We start from the raw sequence: 17,500 nt of genomic DNA, 5'->3' as shown, positions 1-17,500 counted from the left end.
CTTTCTACCTTCCTCCTTCCTTTCTCTAACCCTCTCCCTCACCCTCTCCTTCCTCCCTCCCTCCCTTCCTCCCTTCCTCCCTTTCTCCCTCCCCTCTTCAACCCTCTCCTCTCCCCTCCTTCCTCCCTTTCTCCCTCCCCCTCTTCAACCCTCTCCCTCTCCCCTCCTTCCTCCCTCCCTCCCTTTCTCCCTTTCTCCTCCCCCTCTTCAACCCTCCCCCTCTCCCCTCCTTCCTCCCTGCCTCCCTTCCTCCTTTTCTCCCTCCCCCTCTCCCCTCCGTCCTCCCTCCTCCCTTCTTCCCTTTCTCCCTCCTTCTCTCCAACCTTCCCCCTCTTCCTCTCTCCCAAACAACCCTCGAAACAAACAAATGCGACATCTCTCCCCCCCCAAAAAAAAAAAAAAAAAACGCTAAAACCCGCATGATGCTTCAGATACAAGACAAAGTTCCGGAAAGCCTCGACAGGTAATTTTGGATACTGTCTGCTTCCACTAAGAGATAATTTTTCCACACCCTAATCCCCTCCGGTAGAAATGTTTGGAAAGCAAAAGTAGTTTTATTTTTAAGGAAACAGAAGTAAACGATTTTTTTTCCTTTTCTTCTTTTTTTTCTTTCTTGTTCTTTTCTTCTCTTTTTTTTGAGGGGGAGACAGAGATGCGAAATATTCAGATTTTTTCTTCTTTTTTGAGGGGGAGAGCAGAGATAGGTGCGAAATATTCAGATTTTTTCTCCTTTTTTTGAGGGGGGACAGAGATAGATGCGAAATATTCAGATTTTTTCTCCTTTTTTTGACAGGGAATATTTCGAAGTCGACGCTTTTAGTCAGTTACGGTGTCAAGGCGTCAATCGATCAGCGTATATCATTGTAATCGTTTGGGATGAGAGCAGATCTGTGGTCCTTTATTACGTGTGGATAAAAAAAGAAACGTTGTATTACCATGATTTAAGTTGATATTCATTTGAAAGTTTTATTAAATTCTTTGGAATCTATTATGGAGTTTGAAATTTATAATGGAATGTGGAGTGTTTATTGCTCTCTGGATTTATGTTTCCTTTTTTCTTTTATGTGCGTGTTTTTCCGGTCTCTAGCTATCAGTATTCATGAATGGTAATTCGTTGCATGTGTGTGTAGAGCTTGAAGTTATATAACTTTTCCTTTTTTCTTTAATTTCGTTATGCCAGAGATATCGGTGATGTATTTGGAAATCTGTTATCTACGTCTACATTCTGTTATTCTCATTATTTCGCTTTGTTGTTGCCGTTTTCATCTCATTCTATCCCCTCTTTCACACCGCAAAATCAGCCAAATAAAACATACCATAAAACACCCATAACGCCCCCCATATCTTCCCTTAACCCGCAAATGACATGCCTCTCCCCCAGGAATGCCCCTGGCCCTACACGAGGCAGGCTTCGGGGTCGGCCTCCTCCTGCTGGTGCTGGTGTCGCTCATCACGGACGCCTCCCTCTGCCTCATGATCGCTGTGGCACGGACCGTACAGGCCAACACGTACCAGGAGCTCGTCAGCAGAGCCTTCGGAAGACCAGGGTTCATCGTGACGTCGTGTCTGCAGTTCCTCTACCCTTTTATCTGTGAGTGTGAGGGAAGGAGGAGGAGGTGTGAGGAAGGGAGAGGGGAAAGGAGTGGGAAAGGGAGAGAGGGTGGGAGAGGGAAAGGGAGAGAGAGCGGGAGAGGGAGAGGGAAGAGAGGGGGAGTAAGAAAGAGAGAGAGGAGAGGGGAAGGGAGAGGATGAGAAGCGAGGAGGATTGAGGGAGGGAGGGTAGGGAGAGAGAGGAGAGGGAGGGGGCGACAGGGAGAGAAAGAGAGAGAAAAAAAAATCGAGGGAGAGAAGTTTAGAAGCCTAGAACGGGGGGAGCAAATAAGCCTAGGAATGATATGTGGTCGAATCAAAGACAAGGACAACAAATAAATTCGATAAATTCTCATAATCTTGCAAGGAAACAATATCAAACAATGACCAATAAAGAAAAAGATTCCTCTAAAGTATTATGACATCGACAGCGAAATGGAAATCAAGCAATCAGAGAGCCATCCATTTTTTCTTTTCTTTTTATACGAGGTTGAATAGAATTGCCTTATCAAATAGGCTTCATTATCTAGTGGTGCATTAGTCAGAGATTGTGTTACCAATTACATCCCGAAGGCTCCCGACCTGTGCCATTTCTGACTTGGCTAATGATGGTAAACATGTGATATGCAGCATTAGGTGTGCTTGGGATTGCCTTGGCGCTCGTGTTTATGCGTCTCTCCCTCTCTTGTGTCTCTGCTTTCCCCGTCTGCAGGCTGTTTTGTTGATTCCTCTCTCTCTCTCTGTCTCTCTCTCTTTATATATAAATATATATATATATATATATATATATATATATATATATATATATATATATATATATATATATATATATATATATATATATATATATATGTATATATACATAAATATATATATATATATATATATATATATATATATATATATATATATATATATATATATATATATATATATATATATATATATATATATATATATATATAAATATATATATATATATATATATATATATATATATATATATATATATATATTTATATATATATACATGATGTTATGTATATACATATATATATATATATATATATATATATATATATATATATATATATATATATGTGTGTGTGTGTGTGTGTGTGTGTGTGTGTGTGTGTGTGTGTGTGTGTGTGTGTGTGTGTGTGTGTGTGTGTGTGTGTGTGTGTGTGTGTGTGTGTGTGTATATATATATACGTTTACATATATATGTATATGTATATATGTATCATAGATATATCTATTGTTTATCAATTTATACATTCAATTATTTATTACATATTTCTATATACATATGTATGCATATTGATAGATAGATAGATAGATAGATAGATAGATAGATAGATAGACAGATGTTTATATGTACATATACTTCTATGTGTGTGTTCCGTATGCTACTCCTTTCCTTCACTGGTGCTTATTCACATTCTCTCTCCTACAGCGCTTATCAGTTACAACATCATTGTAGGCGACACAATGACCAAAGTGCTCATTCGAGTCACAGGAATCGGCGAAGAGTCTGTGCTGGCGAGGCGTGAATTCATCATGGCTGCGTCCACCCTGCTGATTACCCTCCCTCTCTCTCTCTACAGGTGGGTCAGATCAATACAAGCTATTCGCAGTCAACAGGTTTGTCGAAAAACTCTACGGGAACGACACGCCGCGTTTAACTTACTCGTGATCGATTTGACTGATTTTTAGGATTAACGAAATATTATATTTGCATTGAATTTATTACACGTTCCGTTTAACTTACTTGAAACTTGCTCGTTATTCTTATAATTATATTGTATATACATATACATTAACGATTTTTAGATGTAAATATGAAAGTAAATGACAATACCATGTGTGTATGTTTGCGTGTGTTTGTGCATATTTTTATGTAGTTTTCGATATACGTGTACGTGTGTGTATATATATATATATATATATATATATATATATATATATATATATATATATATATATAGATAGATAGATAGATAGATAGATAGATAGATAGATAGATAGATAGATAGATAGATAGATAGATAGATAGATAGATAGATAGATAGATAGATAGAGATACATACAGATAAACAGATAGATAGATAGATATAGATATATAATGATAGATAGATAGATAGATAGATGGGCAAGTAGATAAATGGATAGAAATAGAAATATAGATATTGGTGCGTGCGTGTATATATATATATATATATATATATATATATATATATATATATATATATATATATATATATATATATATATATGTGTGTGTGTGTGTGTGTGTGTGTGTGTGTGTGTGTGTGTGTGTGTGTGTGTGTGTGTGTGTGTGTGTGTGTGTGTGTGTGTGTGTGTGTGTGTGTGTGTGTGTGTGTGCGTAGTAAATATCAACGAGAGCCACCCGTCAAAAAATTGGCACAATAAAAAAAGCCTTTTTGTTCAGCGCCTTACTAATTTGATTCTCAAATTCACTTTCATCACCGAATTTTAAGAACCATGCATTAAGATGAAAAACTTATTAACAAAAAAGTTTATATCTGTGCCCCCTGGGTCACTGCGCGCACAAAAGCTATTCGAAATTTCTCTTCAAACTACAAAGAAATAAAAATGACTTTGATGTCGTTTTTCTGTCTTTTCTTTTCTTCTCGTCTCTCTTTCCAGCATTTCCTCCATGTCCTTGATATATAGGTAAAATATATAGCTGATATAAAGGCAGTGGTACCAAATATATTCCATTTTCAGTATATATGCTATCATATCGATTGTAGATATAACGTATGTACTTAAGTTTTTCTATCGAAGAAAAGTTTTTTTTTATGTAACATCTATTTCAAGAATATAAACTATAAGAAGTATGACACATCATTAGCAAAGATGTCAGTCCTACACAGAAAATAGAGATAAGTGAAGTAGCACAATCATAGAACATCTCTGACGTACACACATAAATTGGGAGTTATTTTCAGGAACATCACTCGCCTGGCAAAGATTTCCCTGACGTCTGTGGTCATGATTGTGGTCATTGTGGTGGCCATGCTCGTCAGGATGAGCACCATGAGGGGTATTGTGTGAGTATGGATTTTCCTTTTTTCGATATCTGAAAAAAATAATTTGTATAATGTAGATACGCCCAAACACCTCAACTCTACGACTCAACATTAACTTCCACAGCATCATATCAATAAAGACCCAACTTCTACACGCTAATGACACTTAATCCGGACATTATAACAGGTACAGAGACATGTTTGACACCTGACACAGACTCTGCGGAAGCCTTCCCTCCCCTCTACTGTTTGACAGTGATACGCAAAGACAGAGGGACTGATATAGGGAGAGGTGGCGATGTCCTCATCGCCACCAAACCTGACAGCTGATAAACACAGTCCTGACCTCGGCACAGGATGTGAGATCACCTGAATCTAACTGCAAATTTCGACAGACGTCCATCTTCCAACACAGAATACATACAAATCTTTACACATCTCACACGCGTCACACCAGACAACCTCCCTGACATCGACTGGACCACGTCATTCCCGTTCGAACCCACTGAAGCAGACGCCCCAAAAAACATAATTCTTCCATAAACAGACGCCAACTACACGATACCTTCATAGACATCATGAACACAACTTCACTCTCATAAGTCAGTACTGACTGACCGGACAGAAGTGCAGACGAGGACCTTTCTTGCTCTTCTCTAAAGCCTACACAGACTCGATCATACAGGATATGACGTTTTACAGAAATAACTTTTTATCTTCCGGTCCCTACTCCTGACCCCTTGGCTATAAGTGGAATAGCCTGAAACATTCCATACACACTTCCATCAACAATCACGTACCACAAAAAATTCTTTTAGTAGGCATACACTCCAATGGTTCTCTAGGCTCCTACGCAGACAACACCGAAGAAAACAGACTCTAAAGACTCGCACAATCATACAACATACCAGAGAACTGGGCCACTTTTAGACTCTTCCAAAAAATACCTCACAGACAATGTAAGAAACAACCCAAGACACTTCTTTAAGTTCATGATGCACCGACAGGACACCACTAACATAGCTGCACTTAAATACCAGAATGACACTCTTGTCAAAACGCCAGAACACAAAGCACACCTACTTGACACAGTTCCACAGTTTCTACACAAGAAAACCCAATTACTCCGAACATGACAAACAGCCTCCACCCACCCATCCCGACTCTTGACATTAGGACAGGCGGGTTCCTTAAAACCTGTGCCTTGCCCCACCCCCCCACCCCTATTCTCGCCCCCATCCTCCAAGCCATATTTACGCAAGCCCCAGGTCACCCAATCTCCCATGCGACTGGCTTTGTAGCAGACGTCGCCAGTGTTTTCAAGGCAGGAGACCAGACGGACCCATGCAATTATCGCCCCATCTCTCTCTCACCTCTCACAGACTAACAACTATGAACAAAATCACAAACAACCAGATCGACATAGATAAACCAGATTACTTACAAAATTAAAACACATCTATTATACTAAACGCCCACAACCAGAAGTACTTGACATGCCACACTTGTGCAGACTCCTTCAAACACTTACACTTTCCGCGCACCTTCGTGACTGGAGTAGACTCCCGCAGAAAAAGCAGACACCTTCCACAAACTTACCCTAAAACATTTCAGACATAAAACATATGTGTATATATATATATATATATATATATATATATATATATATATATATATATATATATATATATATATATATATATATATATATATATACATATATACACATACATACATACATAGGTATTATAATTCAGAGAAAACTAACAAGCAAAACAAGCGATACTGACACGATGCCCCCACCCCCCAGCCCCGCCACCCCCGACGCCTGGCAGTTCGGCGGCACCAACCTCGCCTCTGCCATCGGGATCATGAGCTTCGCCTTCATGTGCCACCACTCCAGCTTCCTCGTGTACGAATCCCTGGCAGACAACACGCAGGAGCGCTGGAATAAGGTGGGTTTGAGGGGTTTTAAGGGGGTTTAAAGGGGGTTTGAGGGGGTTTGAGGGGGTTTGAGGGGTTTAAGGGGGTTTGAGGGGGTTTGTGGGGGTTTAAGGGGGTTTGAGGGGGTTTAAGGGGGTTTGTGGGGGTTTGAAGGGGTTTAAGGGGGTTTGAGGAGGTTCTGGGAGGGGGGGAAAGGGAATCGCATGGGGGTGTGGGTGGGCGAGTGAGGTTAGCGTTGGCGGAAAATTTCTTGTTAGATATTTTGTTTGGATTTTCTTTGTCTCTGTCTCTGTCTCTCTGTCTCGCTCTTTCTCTTTCTCTCTCTCTATCTATCTATCTCTCTCTCGGTCTCTCTCTCTCTCTCTCTCTCTCTCTCTCTCTCTCTCTCTCTCTCTCTCTCTCTCTCTCTCTCTCTCTCTCTCTCTCTCTCTCTCTCTCTCTCTCTCTCTCTTCCCCCTTGCCTCCCACTCTCTTTGTCACCCCTTCTCTCCCCTTCCTTCCCTCCCTACCTTCTCCTTCCCTCTTCCGTCCCTCTCTCCATCCCTCTCAATATAGGAGCTAAATCAACACGACCCGGTTTGACCTAATATTTTCTTCCAGGTGACTCACATCTCGATTGCTTCCGCTGCAGTCCTCAGCTTAGTGTTTGCCGTGGCTGGATACGTGACTTTCACTGGACTTGCACAAGGTAGGTACTTTTTAGATGAATTTTCTTCTGTTTATTATATTGTGTGTGGTTATAGATACGTATAAATATATCTGACACTTCTGCGGATGATTCTATATTAAACTCTCTATGATGTAAATTATTTCGTCTATAATTCATTCGATCAATCTCTGCTAGATACAACGTAGGGTAGACAAAGCATTCGGTTCGTGGAATTTTACGCCTGACTAACGAAGCACGCACCCACACCCTCGTGCTTCTAGGAACCTCGCTCGTTACATTACCTCGTTTACACGCCCACCCACCGAACCCCCACACGCTTGCTTCTGCCCACGCCCATTCCTGATTACTTCGATTTAGTGATATTTATAAACTTCTTTTCCTATAATTTTATGTATATATATGTGTGTGTGTGTATATTTTAATTCAGTTTTTTTTTTTTTTTTTTACCAATGATTCTTGGCATTTTAATTCCATGTAAATTCATTCTTTCTACGTTCGTGTTTTTTACCCATACTAATTTCTAGTTAATTCAATCTATATGTTTCTTCCAGTTTCTACCCAGTCCTATTTCGGTCCATGGATATATATGTCTCCTTCCATTTATGCCTTTGGCTATTTTCACCCTTGTCCATCCACGTCAGCTACGCATACCCATGTTTTCTTTCTTTCTTTCTTTCTTTCTTTCGTTCTATCTTTCTTTAACCGTAATGCCCATCCACATCCATCCTAAGCCAATATCCTCCTAGTACCCCATTTCACGATTATTTCCTTCAACACCTATCCGTGTCGCATTACAATCCACGCCCATTTCCGCCCATTCCCGCCCGCGCCCATCCTCCCAGTGCCGCCCCATTCGCGTCCCTAAGGCCATCAGGCGAGGGAGTGCGCGCGATGGGTTCCAATAACCAATTTCGCTCGCGAGAATAAGACAACGGGGAGGGGAGAGGGGAAGAGGGGAAGGGAGAGGGAAGGGGGGAAGGAGGGGAAGGAGGGGAGGAAGAGGGGAAGGAGGGGAGGGAGGGAAGGGTAGAGGGACGAGTGGGAGGAGGGGAGGGGAGAGGGGGAGGAGGGGAGGGGAGAGGGAAGAGGGGAAGGAGGAGAGGGAAGAGGGGAAGGAGGGGAGGGGAGAGGGAAGAGGGGAAGGACGGAAGGGGAAAAGGAAGAGGGGAAGGAGGGGAGGGGAGAAGGGCATGGGGGAAGGAGGGGAAGGGGGAGGGAGGAAAGGAGGGGAGAGGGAAGAGGGGAAGGAGGGGAGGGGAGAGGGAAGAGGGGAAGGAGGGGAGTGGAGAGGGAAGAGGGGAAGGAGGGGAGGGGAGAGGGAAGAGAGGAAGGAGGGGGGGAAGGGAGAGGGAAGAGGGGAAGGGAGAGGGAAGAGGGGAAGGAGGGAGGGGAGAGGGAAGAGGGGAAGGAGGGGAGGGGAGAAGGGCATGGGGAAGGAGGGGAAGGGAGAGTGAAGAGAGGAAGGAGGGAGGGTAGAGGGGAAGGAGGGGAGAGAAGGGAGGGTAGAGGGGGGAGGGGAAGGGAGAGGGAAGAGGGGAAGGAGGGGAGGGAAGGGGGGAAGGAGGGAGGGGAGAGAGAAGAGGGGAAGGAGGAGGGGGAGGGAAGAGGGAAGGAGGGAGGGGAGGGGAAGAGGGGAAGGAGGGGAGGGGAGAAGGGCATAGGGAAGGAGGGGAAGGGAGAGGGAAGAGAGGAAGGAGGGGAGGGTAGAGGGGAAGGAGGGGAGAGGAGAGGGAAGAGGGGAAGGAGGGGAGGGGAGAGGGAAGGAGGGGGAAGGAGGGGAGGGAAGGGGGGAAGGAGGAGAGAGAGAGAGAAGAGGGGAAGGAGGGGAGGGGGGAGGGAAGAGGGGAAGGAGGGGAGGGGAGAGGGAAGAGGGGAAGGAGGGAGGGGGAGGGGCAATGGGAAGGAGGGGAGGGGAGAGGGAAGAGGGGAAGGACGGGAGGGGAGAGGGGCATAGAGAAGGAGGGATGGGAGAGGGAAGGAGGGAGAGGAGGGGGAGAGGGAAGAGGGGAAGGAGGGGAGGGGGAGGGGCAAGGGGAAGGAGGGGAGGGGAGAGGGGAAGGAGGGGAGGGGAGAGGGAAGAAGGGGAGGGGAGAGGGAAGAGGGGAAGGAGAGGAGGGGAGAGGGGAAGGACGGGAGGGGAGAGGGGCATGGGGAAGGAGGGATGGGAGAGGGAAGGAGGGAGAGGAGGGAGGGGAGAGGGAAGGAGGGGAAGGAGGGGAGGCGAGAGGGGAAGGACGGGAGGGGAGAGGTGCATGGGAAGGAGGGAGAGGAGGGGAGGGGGAAGGGGCAAGGGGAAGGAGGGGAGGGAAGAGGGGAAGGAGGGGAGGGGAGAGGGGAAGGAGGGGAGGGGAGAGGGAAGAAGGGGAGGGAGGGGAGAGGAAAGAGGAGATAGAGAGGTGGGAAGAATGGCAAGGGGAAGGAGAGGAGAGGAGAGGAAAGGGGGGAAAGAGGGAGGGGAAAGGGAAGAGGGGACGGAGGGGAGGGGAGAGGGAAGAAGGGATAGAGAGGTGGGGAGAATGGCAAGAGGAAGGAGGGGAGGGGAGAGGGGAAGTAGGGGAGGGGAGAGGGAAGGAGGGGAGGGGAGGGGAGAGGAAAGAGGGGATAGAGGAGAGGAATGTGAAGAAAGAAGAGGGAAGGGGAAGTTTAAAGGGGGAAGAGGAGAGAAAGGTAACCGGGGACAACGGAGGAAAAGCGGAAAAGAGGGAAAGGGAGAGGCAAGGGGAAGGGAGGGGATGGAAGTTAGGGAAGAGGAGGGAAGAGGAGGTACAAAGGGGAAGGGAGGGAGGGAAGGGTAGAGGAGAGAAGCGAAAAGAGGGAGCAGGGGAGAGACAAAGGGTACGAGAAGAGGGTGTGAGGAGGAAAGAGGAAGGTAAGGAGGAGGAAGTTTAGGACATGGGGAAGAGAGGAGAGGGATAGAGAAGAGAAGAACAGAGGCGGGAAAAGTCAAGGAGAAAGGAAGACAAGGAGACAGAACCGTGGAAGAGAGAAAAAAGGAGAGGGATAGAGGGAATAGGAGAGAGAGTAGGAGAGGGAACAGGTTTGACAGATCAGGGAAAAAAAGAGGATATGGAAGAAGTGCAAAAAGAGAAAGAGAACAAAACAACAACAAAATCAAAGTAGAAAGCGGAAGAGAGGAAGAGAGGAGACAAGGAGAAAGAGATAGAAAGTGAGGAAAGGGGAGTCGAGAGGTGACAGCCTGGAATGCGAAACGGCAAGGAAATCTGGAATGGAATGGAATGGTCGGGCCGGTGCGAGGAGGAGCGGGAACACGGGCAAAGAGGATTCCTAGGGAGATTACAGGCGGATCGACAACTTCAAGGAAATTGTATTTCAGGTTTAGAGACGGGCTCTGTTGGAAGGTCTGCTGGAGGTTTAGATAGATAGATAGATTGATAGACAGACTGATTGATTGGCTGATTGATTGGCTGATTGATTGACTGATTGATTGACTGATTGATTGGCTGATTGATTGGCTGATTGATTGACTGATTGATTGGCTGATTGATAAATAGACTGATAAATGTAATGAATGGATGATATATGCATATATGTATGTGTGCGCGTGTGTGTGTACATATAGATAGATAGAGAGAGAGGGGGGGGCACCGATTTATATACCGCTACAGATAAAGATATACACATAGATATAGATAGACAGATGGATAGATAGGTAATAAGGATAACATATATGACATAACTTAGATGATCCTTCCAACTGGATAGCGAAACAAAGAACAAAGTATTTGGAAAGGCACTGTTGAATAGAGAAGCGGAATTTCTGTCGAACTTTGGGGTTACAGACAAATGACGATCACTGATCATGTAACTCTTCTTCGAATGCTATTAAGGATACATTTTAATGATATTGAATTTGAATTTTAGCTGCATTCCTTCATCTATTGGTTGAAAATTGAGTGTTGATAATGAAGCAGCTACTCAGGAACTTACGAAAGCTCGAGGAAAATATATACATTTTAGAAGAATTTCAATATTTTCGAAACTTGAAGAGTAATCGCTGTGTTTAGAGGCGCCTTTAGTAAACATTGCTATATGTGAATAACGATTAGCAGTAAAAAAAAACAGTTAAATACCATACAACAACGAAGTTATCTGTCCCCAAATCTATCAATCCGAAGAAACAACGGAAGGAAAACGGGAATCAGGAATAGAAAACGTGCAACTAATATCAATAGAGAGAAAAGGGATAAAAAAGGTACCCTGAAGACCTTTATGCCACACACAAACAATCCCGAGAAGAGAAAGGACTCATCCCATCCTCTGCCAAAGGTCTTGGCGACGTCGAGAGTAATAACATAAGGATCACCATAATCCTACACAGACGAGGACGCGCTCTAAGATATCTTATGCTGATGAGTCTCCGAGGAATTTATAACGACGAGCTTAAAAGGAGGTGAAGCGTTCAAAGGAGAAGATAATGTAGGTAGAATTAGAGGCCTTTCATCTAGGGTGGGACGAACCACAGGGTCTTGCATATCTTTAGCCTTCAAATAGCAGAACCCTCTTTGTAAACGAAGGTTCTGCAAACATTGTTCGATATATCTATTTTACGTTGAAGACCATTTTTCTGGGAGACATATGGATAAGGATGAATAAATCTATATAAAGAAATGAATAATAGTTCAGCAATTCCCACGTGGATATTTCTGGAATGAATGAATGAACTGTAGATCTTTTAGCTGTGTTATCAGTTACATTATTATCAATGCGATTATCACTATTATTCCATTATCATCATTATTGCTATTTCATTATCATCATTATTGTTATTTCATTAATATCATTATTACCATTACCATTATCCCGATCACCTTTGTTATCACCTCCCCCCGCCTCAATACCCCCACCCCCCATCCCAGCACCTCAATAGCCCCCACCCGCCACCCCAGCGCCTCAATACCCCCCACCCCAGCGCCTCAATACCCCCCACCCCAGCGCCTCAATACCCCCCACCCCAGCGCCTCAATACCCCCCACCCCAGCGCCTCAATACCCCCCACCCCAGCGCCTCAATACCCCCCACCCCAGCGCCTCAATACCCCCCCTCCCGCCCTTAGATAACGTCTCCGATAACTACCCCCCCCCCCTTCCCCGCTTCAATAACCCCTGTCGACCCCCTCTTCTTCCAGGCGACGTCTTCGAGAACTACTGCTGGGCCGACGACCTCATGAACATCTGCCGCGGTTTCTACGCCGTCACCATCCTGCTCACGTTCCCCATCGAGTGCTTCGTGGCCCGGGACGTTCTCGAGACGGCGTTCTTCCAGGACTACCAACCGCAGCCGTTCTTCCGCCACGCCGTTCTCTCGGTCCTCATCGCCCTGCTGTGCATGCTGCTCTCGCTCGCCACGGACTGCCTCGGGATCGTGCTCGAGCTGAACGTAAGGCGCCTCCGAGGGCAGGGCGCCGCTCGACGCTCTTTTGTTTTATCTCGTTTTCTTTTTTGTTTCTTGTTTGTCTTTTCTATTTTGTTTTGTTTTCTTTTCTTTTGTCTTGTTTCTTGTTTTTTTCTATTTTGTTTTGTTTTCTTTTCTTTTGTCTATTTTTCTTTTTTCTTTTTGGCTGTTTTTTTATTTTGTTCTTTTTACTGCCTTTTGATTTCGTATGTGTAAATTATTTTCGTCATAATTTTGGCGCTTCCCTCGTGACAGATTAGATCAATCTTTATCTTGATTTTATCTCATTCGTTGTGTATTTGTCTTTGTTTTTTTGTTGTTCCATAGATATTCTTATTTCTTTATTTCATATCAGAGTTGTTTTGTATTTTAAAAAATTATTTTCCGTGTAGGATGAATTGGAAGAATGCTTTGTTTTGTTTTTTACTTTTCTTATTTTCTTTTTTGCATCTTTTCTTTTTCGTATTCTTTGTTATTTGTGTAAACATCGTTCTGCCATAAACTTTTGCTTATTAACTGATCGATTTCTTCTTCTCTATCTTTCTTCTTTTTTCTACTAATTCAATCTCTTTTTATATAAAATTATCAATATAATTTCTTGTCAATATCAACAATAGCAACGTCTGCCACTCGAGTTATCATTCCGATTGTACCGTAAATATTTAGTTTTCGAGAGTTCATTCGAGTCACTAAACTTTCGTACTACAGATGCGATAGATATTCGTTCTTCTGATGGCTCAGATGCTTAAATTTCCAGATATCACAGAAGTCCAGGTGTTCAGGTGTTTAAATCCCCAGATATCACAGAAGTTCAATTGTTTATATCACAGTAGTTTACGTGTTCAGCTACTTAAGTTCCCAGATATCCTAGGCCTATTTGTCCAGGTGTTTATGTTCCCAGATATGTCAAGTTTAAGTGTTCTGATTTCTAAATATTCAGATATCACTGGTGTATACGTGTTCATCTGTTTAGATATTCGGATATCACAGAAGTTGAAGTGTTCAGATGTTTAAAATTCTCAGATATCACAGAAGTCTAAGTCTTCGAGAGTTGTTTAATTAAGTTCTCAGATATCATAAATGTTTAAGTGTTCAGATATCTACCTCCTCAGTTATCACAGAAGTTTGAATGTTCAGATGTTTAACTTCACATATATCACAGAAGTCTGAGTTCAAGTGCTCAGATCTCCAGATACCATGTTTAAGTGTTCATATTTTGAAATATGCAAATATCACAGATGTTTATACCCTCAGATATCACAAGTTTGTGTTCAGATTAATGAATATTCAGCTATCACAGATGTTTAAGTGTTTATCTGTTTAGATATTCAGCTATCATAGATGTTCAAGTGTTCACCTTTTTATGTATTCAGATATCACACAAGTGTATATCACATATGTATACCCTTAGTTATGACAGATGTTTTCACATATGTTTAGACATCTTTTATTAATGTACATGTGTTTAATTCTACCAATGCCTCACACTTTTTCCCAATGGTTCTTAACCCTCCCTCCCTCCTTCAGGGTATTCTGTGCGCCGTGCCCCTGGCCTACATCCTACCTGCTCTCTGCTACATCAAGCTGGAGGAGGGCCCCCTGTGGTCTCAGAGCAAGTGGACGGCGTGGGGCGTGGCCATCTTCGGCGTCACCAGCGCCATGGTTGGCACCGTGTCTCTCTTCAGGAACATCGGAGAGCTGTCGGAGTGTTCTCATGGCACCCAGATGCCCTACTGTCTGACCGGCGTGAATGAAACGGCGGTTGAGTTTAATTTCTAAGCTGCAGAGATTTGGTCAAAAGCTGAGTTGGTTTCTTCGGCATTTTTTTTCGCATTCTTTCTGTGATTACTCCTTTCTTTCGTCACTCGTTTCGTTTTCCCAATTCATATGTTCCTTTTTCCTCTTCTTTTCTCGTCTCTCCTGGTAATTGTGATTAGTCAATTTTTATACTAATAAGTCTCGACAGTAAAAAAAAATTAAAGAAAAATAAGCACTGACGTAAAGGAAAAAAGAATTCTAAAACCCAAGTGGAAAGAAAGTGATGGAAAATATATATTAATCTTGATGTTAGAAAAATGACAGCATTATGTGCATATAGTGATATCAGCCATATTTACACTCTTGGAATTCATGAGTATATAATTAACATATCTTTGTGGCCATGGGCAACTTCAGGAGAGGAAAGGGGGCTTATATGCGCATACCTCACCGTGGATGGGCCAATTTTGAAAAAAAAATATATATATATCCTTACTTTTTTTAATATGTAATCAAATTAATAAAGGATTATACTTCTACGTAGTCGCAAATGCATAAAGATGAAAACTGCACCACGCTTGCCCTCCGCTATCAGAAATCTCTGCAAACCCCAAAGATGAATAATGTTTTGTGTTTTTTCATATACATAAGAAAAGTATTTGTAAACCCATGAGCCAAGCTAGCGAAATATATATCAATATCACAGGCCTATATCAAGATTTTCATAATGCGCCAACGGTGAATTACAGGCGTAAATGTTATGTCTACTTCTAATGTGAGAATTTGGCGCTTTCTAGATGTGATGCTGGGATACAAACGCATTTGATATTTGGCTTATTTTTTTATAAAATGTTGAGTATGAGTAATTTCTTGCACTTATTCTCGTTGCATATGTAATTATTCGTGCTAGGGTAAGTACGGTTCTTTATTCTGAACAAAATAGGGAATTTTTAACATTGATAATGATGTTAATTGTAACATTGTGGTCTTAAATATATTTACTCGACGTAAATACTGATTCCATGTTAAATCCAAATTGATTCAGTTAAAAAAATCCATGCGAACTCAAAGTCCATGAATCCGCAACGCTTGTAAGAACGCATCACAGATGGAACGGCGCCACTGCACCCGTAGTTTAGTGGGCTTTCACCCGTTCGTATAGACCGGATAGATGCTTTTTTATGCAGACGGTATCATGAGCGACAGAGCTTTGTGATAAAATACTTGTCTGGCGTTTGAGGTGAAATAATATATAAAAAAAATGTTTGTAAATTTGTCAGACAGTCATCAGGGCATCGTTTGCTAAATGAGACGATGAATCCTGTTATAAAACCTAATTTTGTCGGGTTAGTCTTAAGCTCTGAAACTGAAGTGTGATGTATAACATTTGACTTTCAAGAATAGCCGGGTTATATATACCATATATAATCAAATATTATATATTATTATAAGTATGTAATTCCTCTTTGGAAACATTTATTTTTTTTAGATTTGTTTGTTTGTTATTACCACAGTTATCAGTGATATACAACTTTGGAGGATCTGATTGTTATCAGTTGTAATTCTTACCATTTTAGTTTATTTGAGATTAATACGGACACGAGTAATATACAGTGATTTTTTTAATACAATATTTTTTCCATAGAACTAAACACATATTTTTTTTCCATTGGTGCTAGACCTACAATACATCTACACAACACAAAAAAACAAAGATACCTATGAATAAAAACAGAAATGATGATCTAATACTGGAACAATAGTTTATCAAAGAATATGGTAATGCTGATAGTAGTGATGATAAGAGCAACAACAACAACAAAAACAAAAATATAATGGTTATGATAATATTAGTAATGATAATAATGATCCGTATAATGGTATCAATAATTATGATAATGATAACAATGATAATAATAATGGTATCAATAATCATAATAATGATAACAATGATAATAATGATAATAGTAACAATGATAATAACAATAACAACAATAAAACAATAATAATAATAATAATAATAACAATGATAAGAATGATAATAATAATAACGAAAATAATAATAATAATTATAATAATGATAATAACAATGATAATAATAATAATAATAATAATAACGAAAATAATAATGAGAATAATAATAACAATTAACAATAACAGTAAAAATAATTATAATAATAATAATAATGACAGTGAAAATAAAAAGAATATCAATAATGATAATAATGACAAGGATAATATCAACAATAACAATAACAGTAATGATAAAAATGATAACGATGACAATAACGATAATGACCTCAGTAAACAATTACACTTAAACCCGACCAATTTCAGGAGTAAACAAAAATACTCAACGGAAAGCGTTCGTGTAGAATGAAGACGTTAATCCGCGGATTCATCGGATATGTCCCTTGGTTTCAATTTGTCGTAAATAATGGATTAATGATAGCGACTGAATAAGTAAAATGAAATCAGTGATCATGATGGTTATGTTTATGATATTGATAGTGATGATGATAATAGTGTTTTAAATGTCATATCTCAAAATAGATTGATAATGGTTATAGTAATGATCATACCAATAATAACAATGATAATGATAGCAATGACAATGACAATGATAATAATGATAGTAATTATAACAGCGATGACATTAATAATAATAATGATAATAATGGTAATAATGGTAACAGTGATGATGATATTTATGATAATGATAATAATATTGATGATAATAACAATGGTAATAATATTGAAGATAATAACAATGATAATAATATTGATGATAATAATAGTAGTGATCATAAGAGTTATAAAATTTATAATAATAATAATGATAGTAATAAGAATAATAACAATGATAATGATAATAACAATGATGATAATAATAATAATAATAATGACAATTATGTTAATAATGATGATAATGATAATTATTATAATAATAATAATAATCATAATAACAATGATAAGGATAATAATAACAATGATGATAATAATAATAATAATAATAATAATAATAATAATAACAATAATAATAATAATGATAATAATAATTACAATGATA

General features: G+C 40.9%; 1 protein-coding gene across 1 annotated transcript in view; it reads left to right on the top strand.

The window, feature by feature from the left end:
* Positions 1–15,918, top strand: part of LOC113830395 (putative sodium-coupled neutral amino acid transporter 11) — a 138,577-nt gene extending 122,659 nt beyond the window's left edge. The window contains exons 5-11 of the mRNA XM_070140860.1: positions 1,382–1,591; positions 3,047–3,197; positions 4,566–4,667; positions 6,457–6,601; positions 7,191–7,278; positions 12,407–12,657; positions 14,200–15,918. Coding sequence (XP_069996961.1) covers positions 1,382–1,591; positions 3,047–3,197; positions 4,566–4,667; positions 6,457–6,601; positions 7,191–7,278; positions 12,407–12,657; positions 14,200–14,451 — 1,199 coding nt within the window. The 3' untranslated portion in view covers positions 14,452–15,918. The remainder of the gene's footprint in view (positions 1–1,381; positions 1,592–3,046; positions 3,198–4,565; positions 4,668–6,456; positions 6,602–7,190; positions 7,279–12,406; positions 12,658–14,199) is intronic.
* Positions 15,919–17,500: the final 1,582 nt, after the last annotated feature.

Source organism: Penaeus vannamei, chromosome 27 (assembly GCF_042767895.1).
Source record: "Penaeus vannamei isolate JL-2024 chromosome 27, ASM4276789v1, whole genome shotgun sequence".
NCBI lineage: Eukaryota > Metazoa > Arthropoda > Malacostraca > Decapoda > Penaeidae > Penaeus > Penaeus vannamei.
The sequence above is the reverse complement of the archived record's forward strand: the minus strand, read 5'-3'. Positions and strand labels throughout refer to the sequence as shown.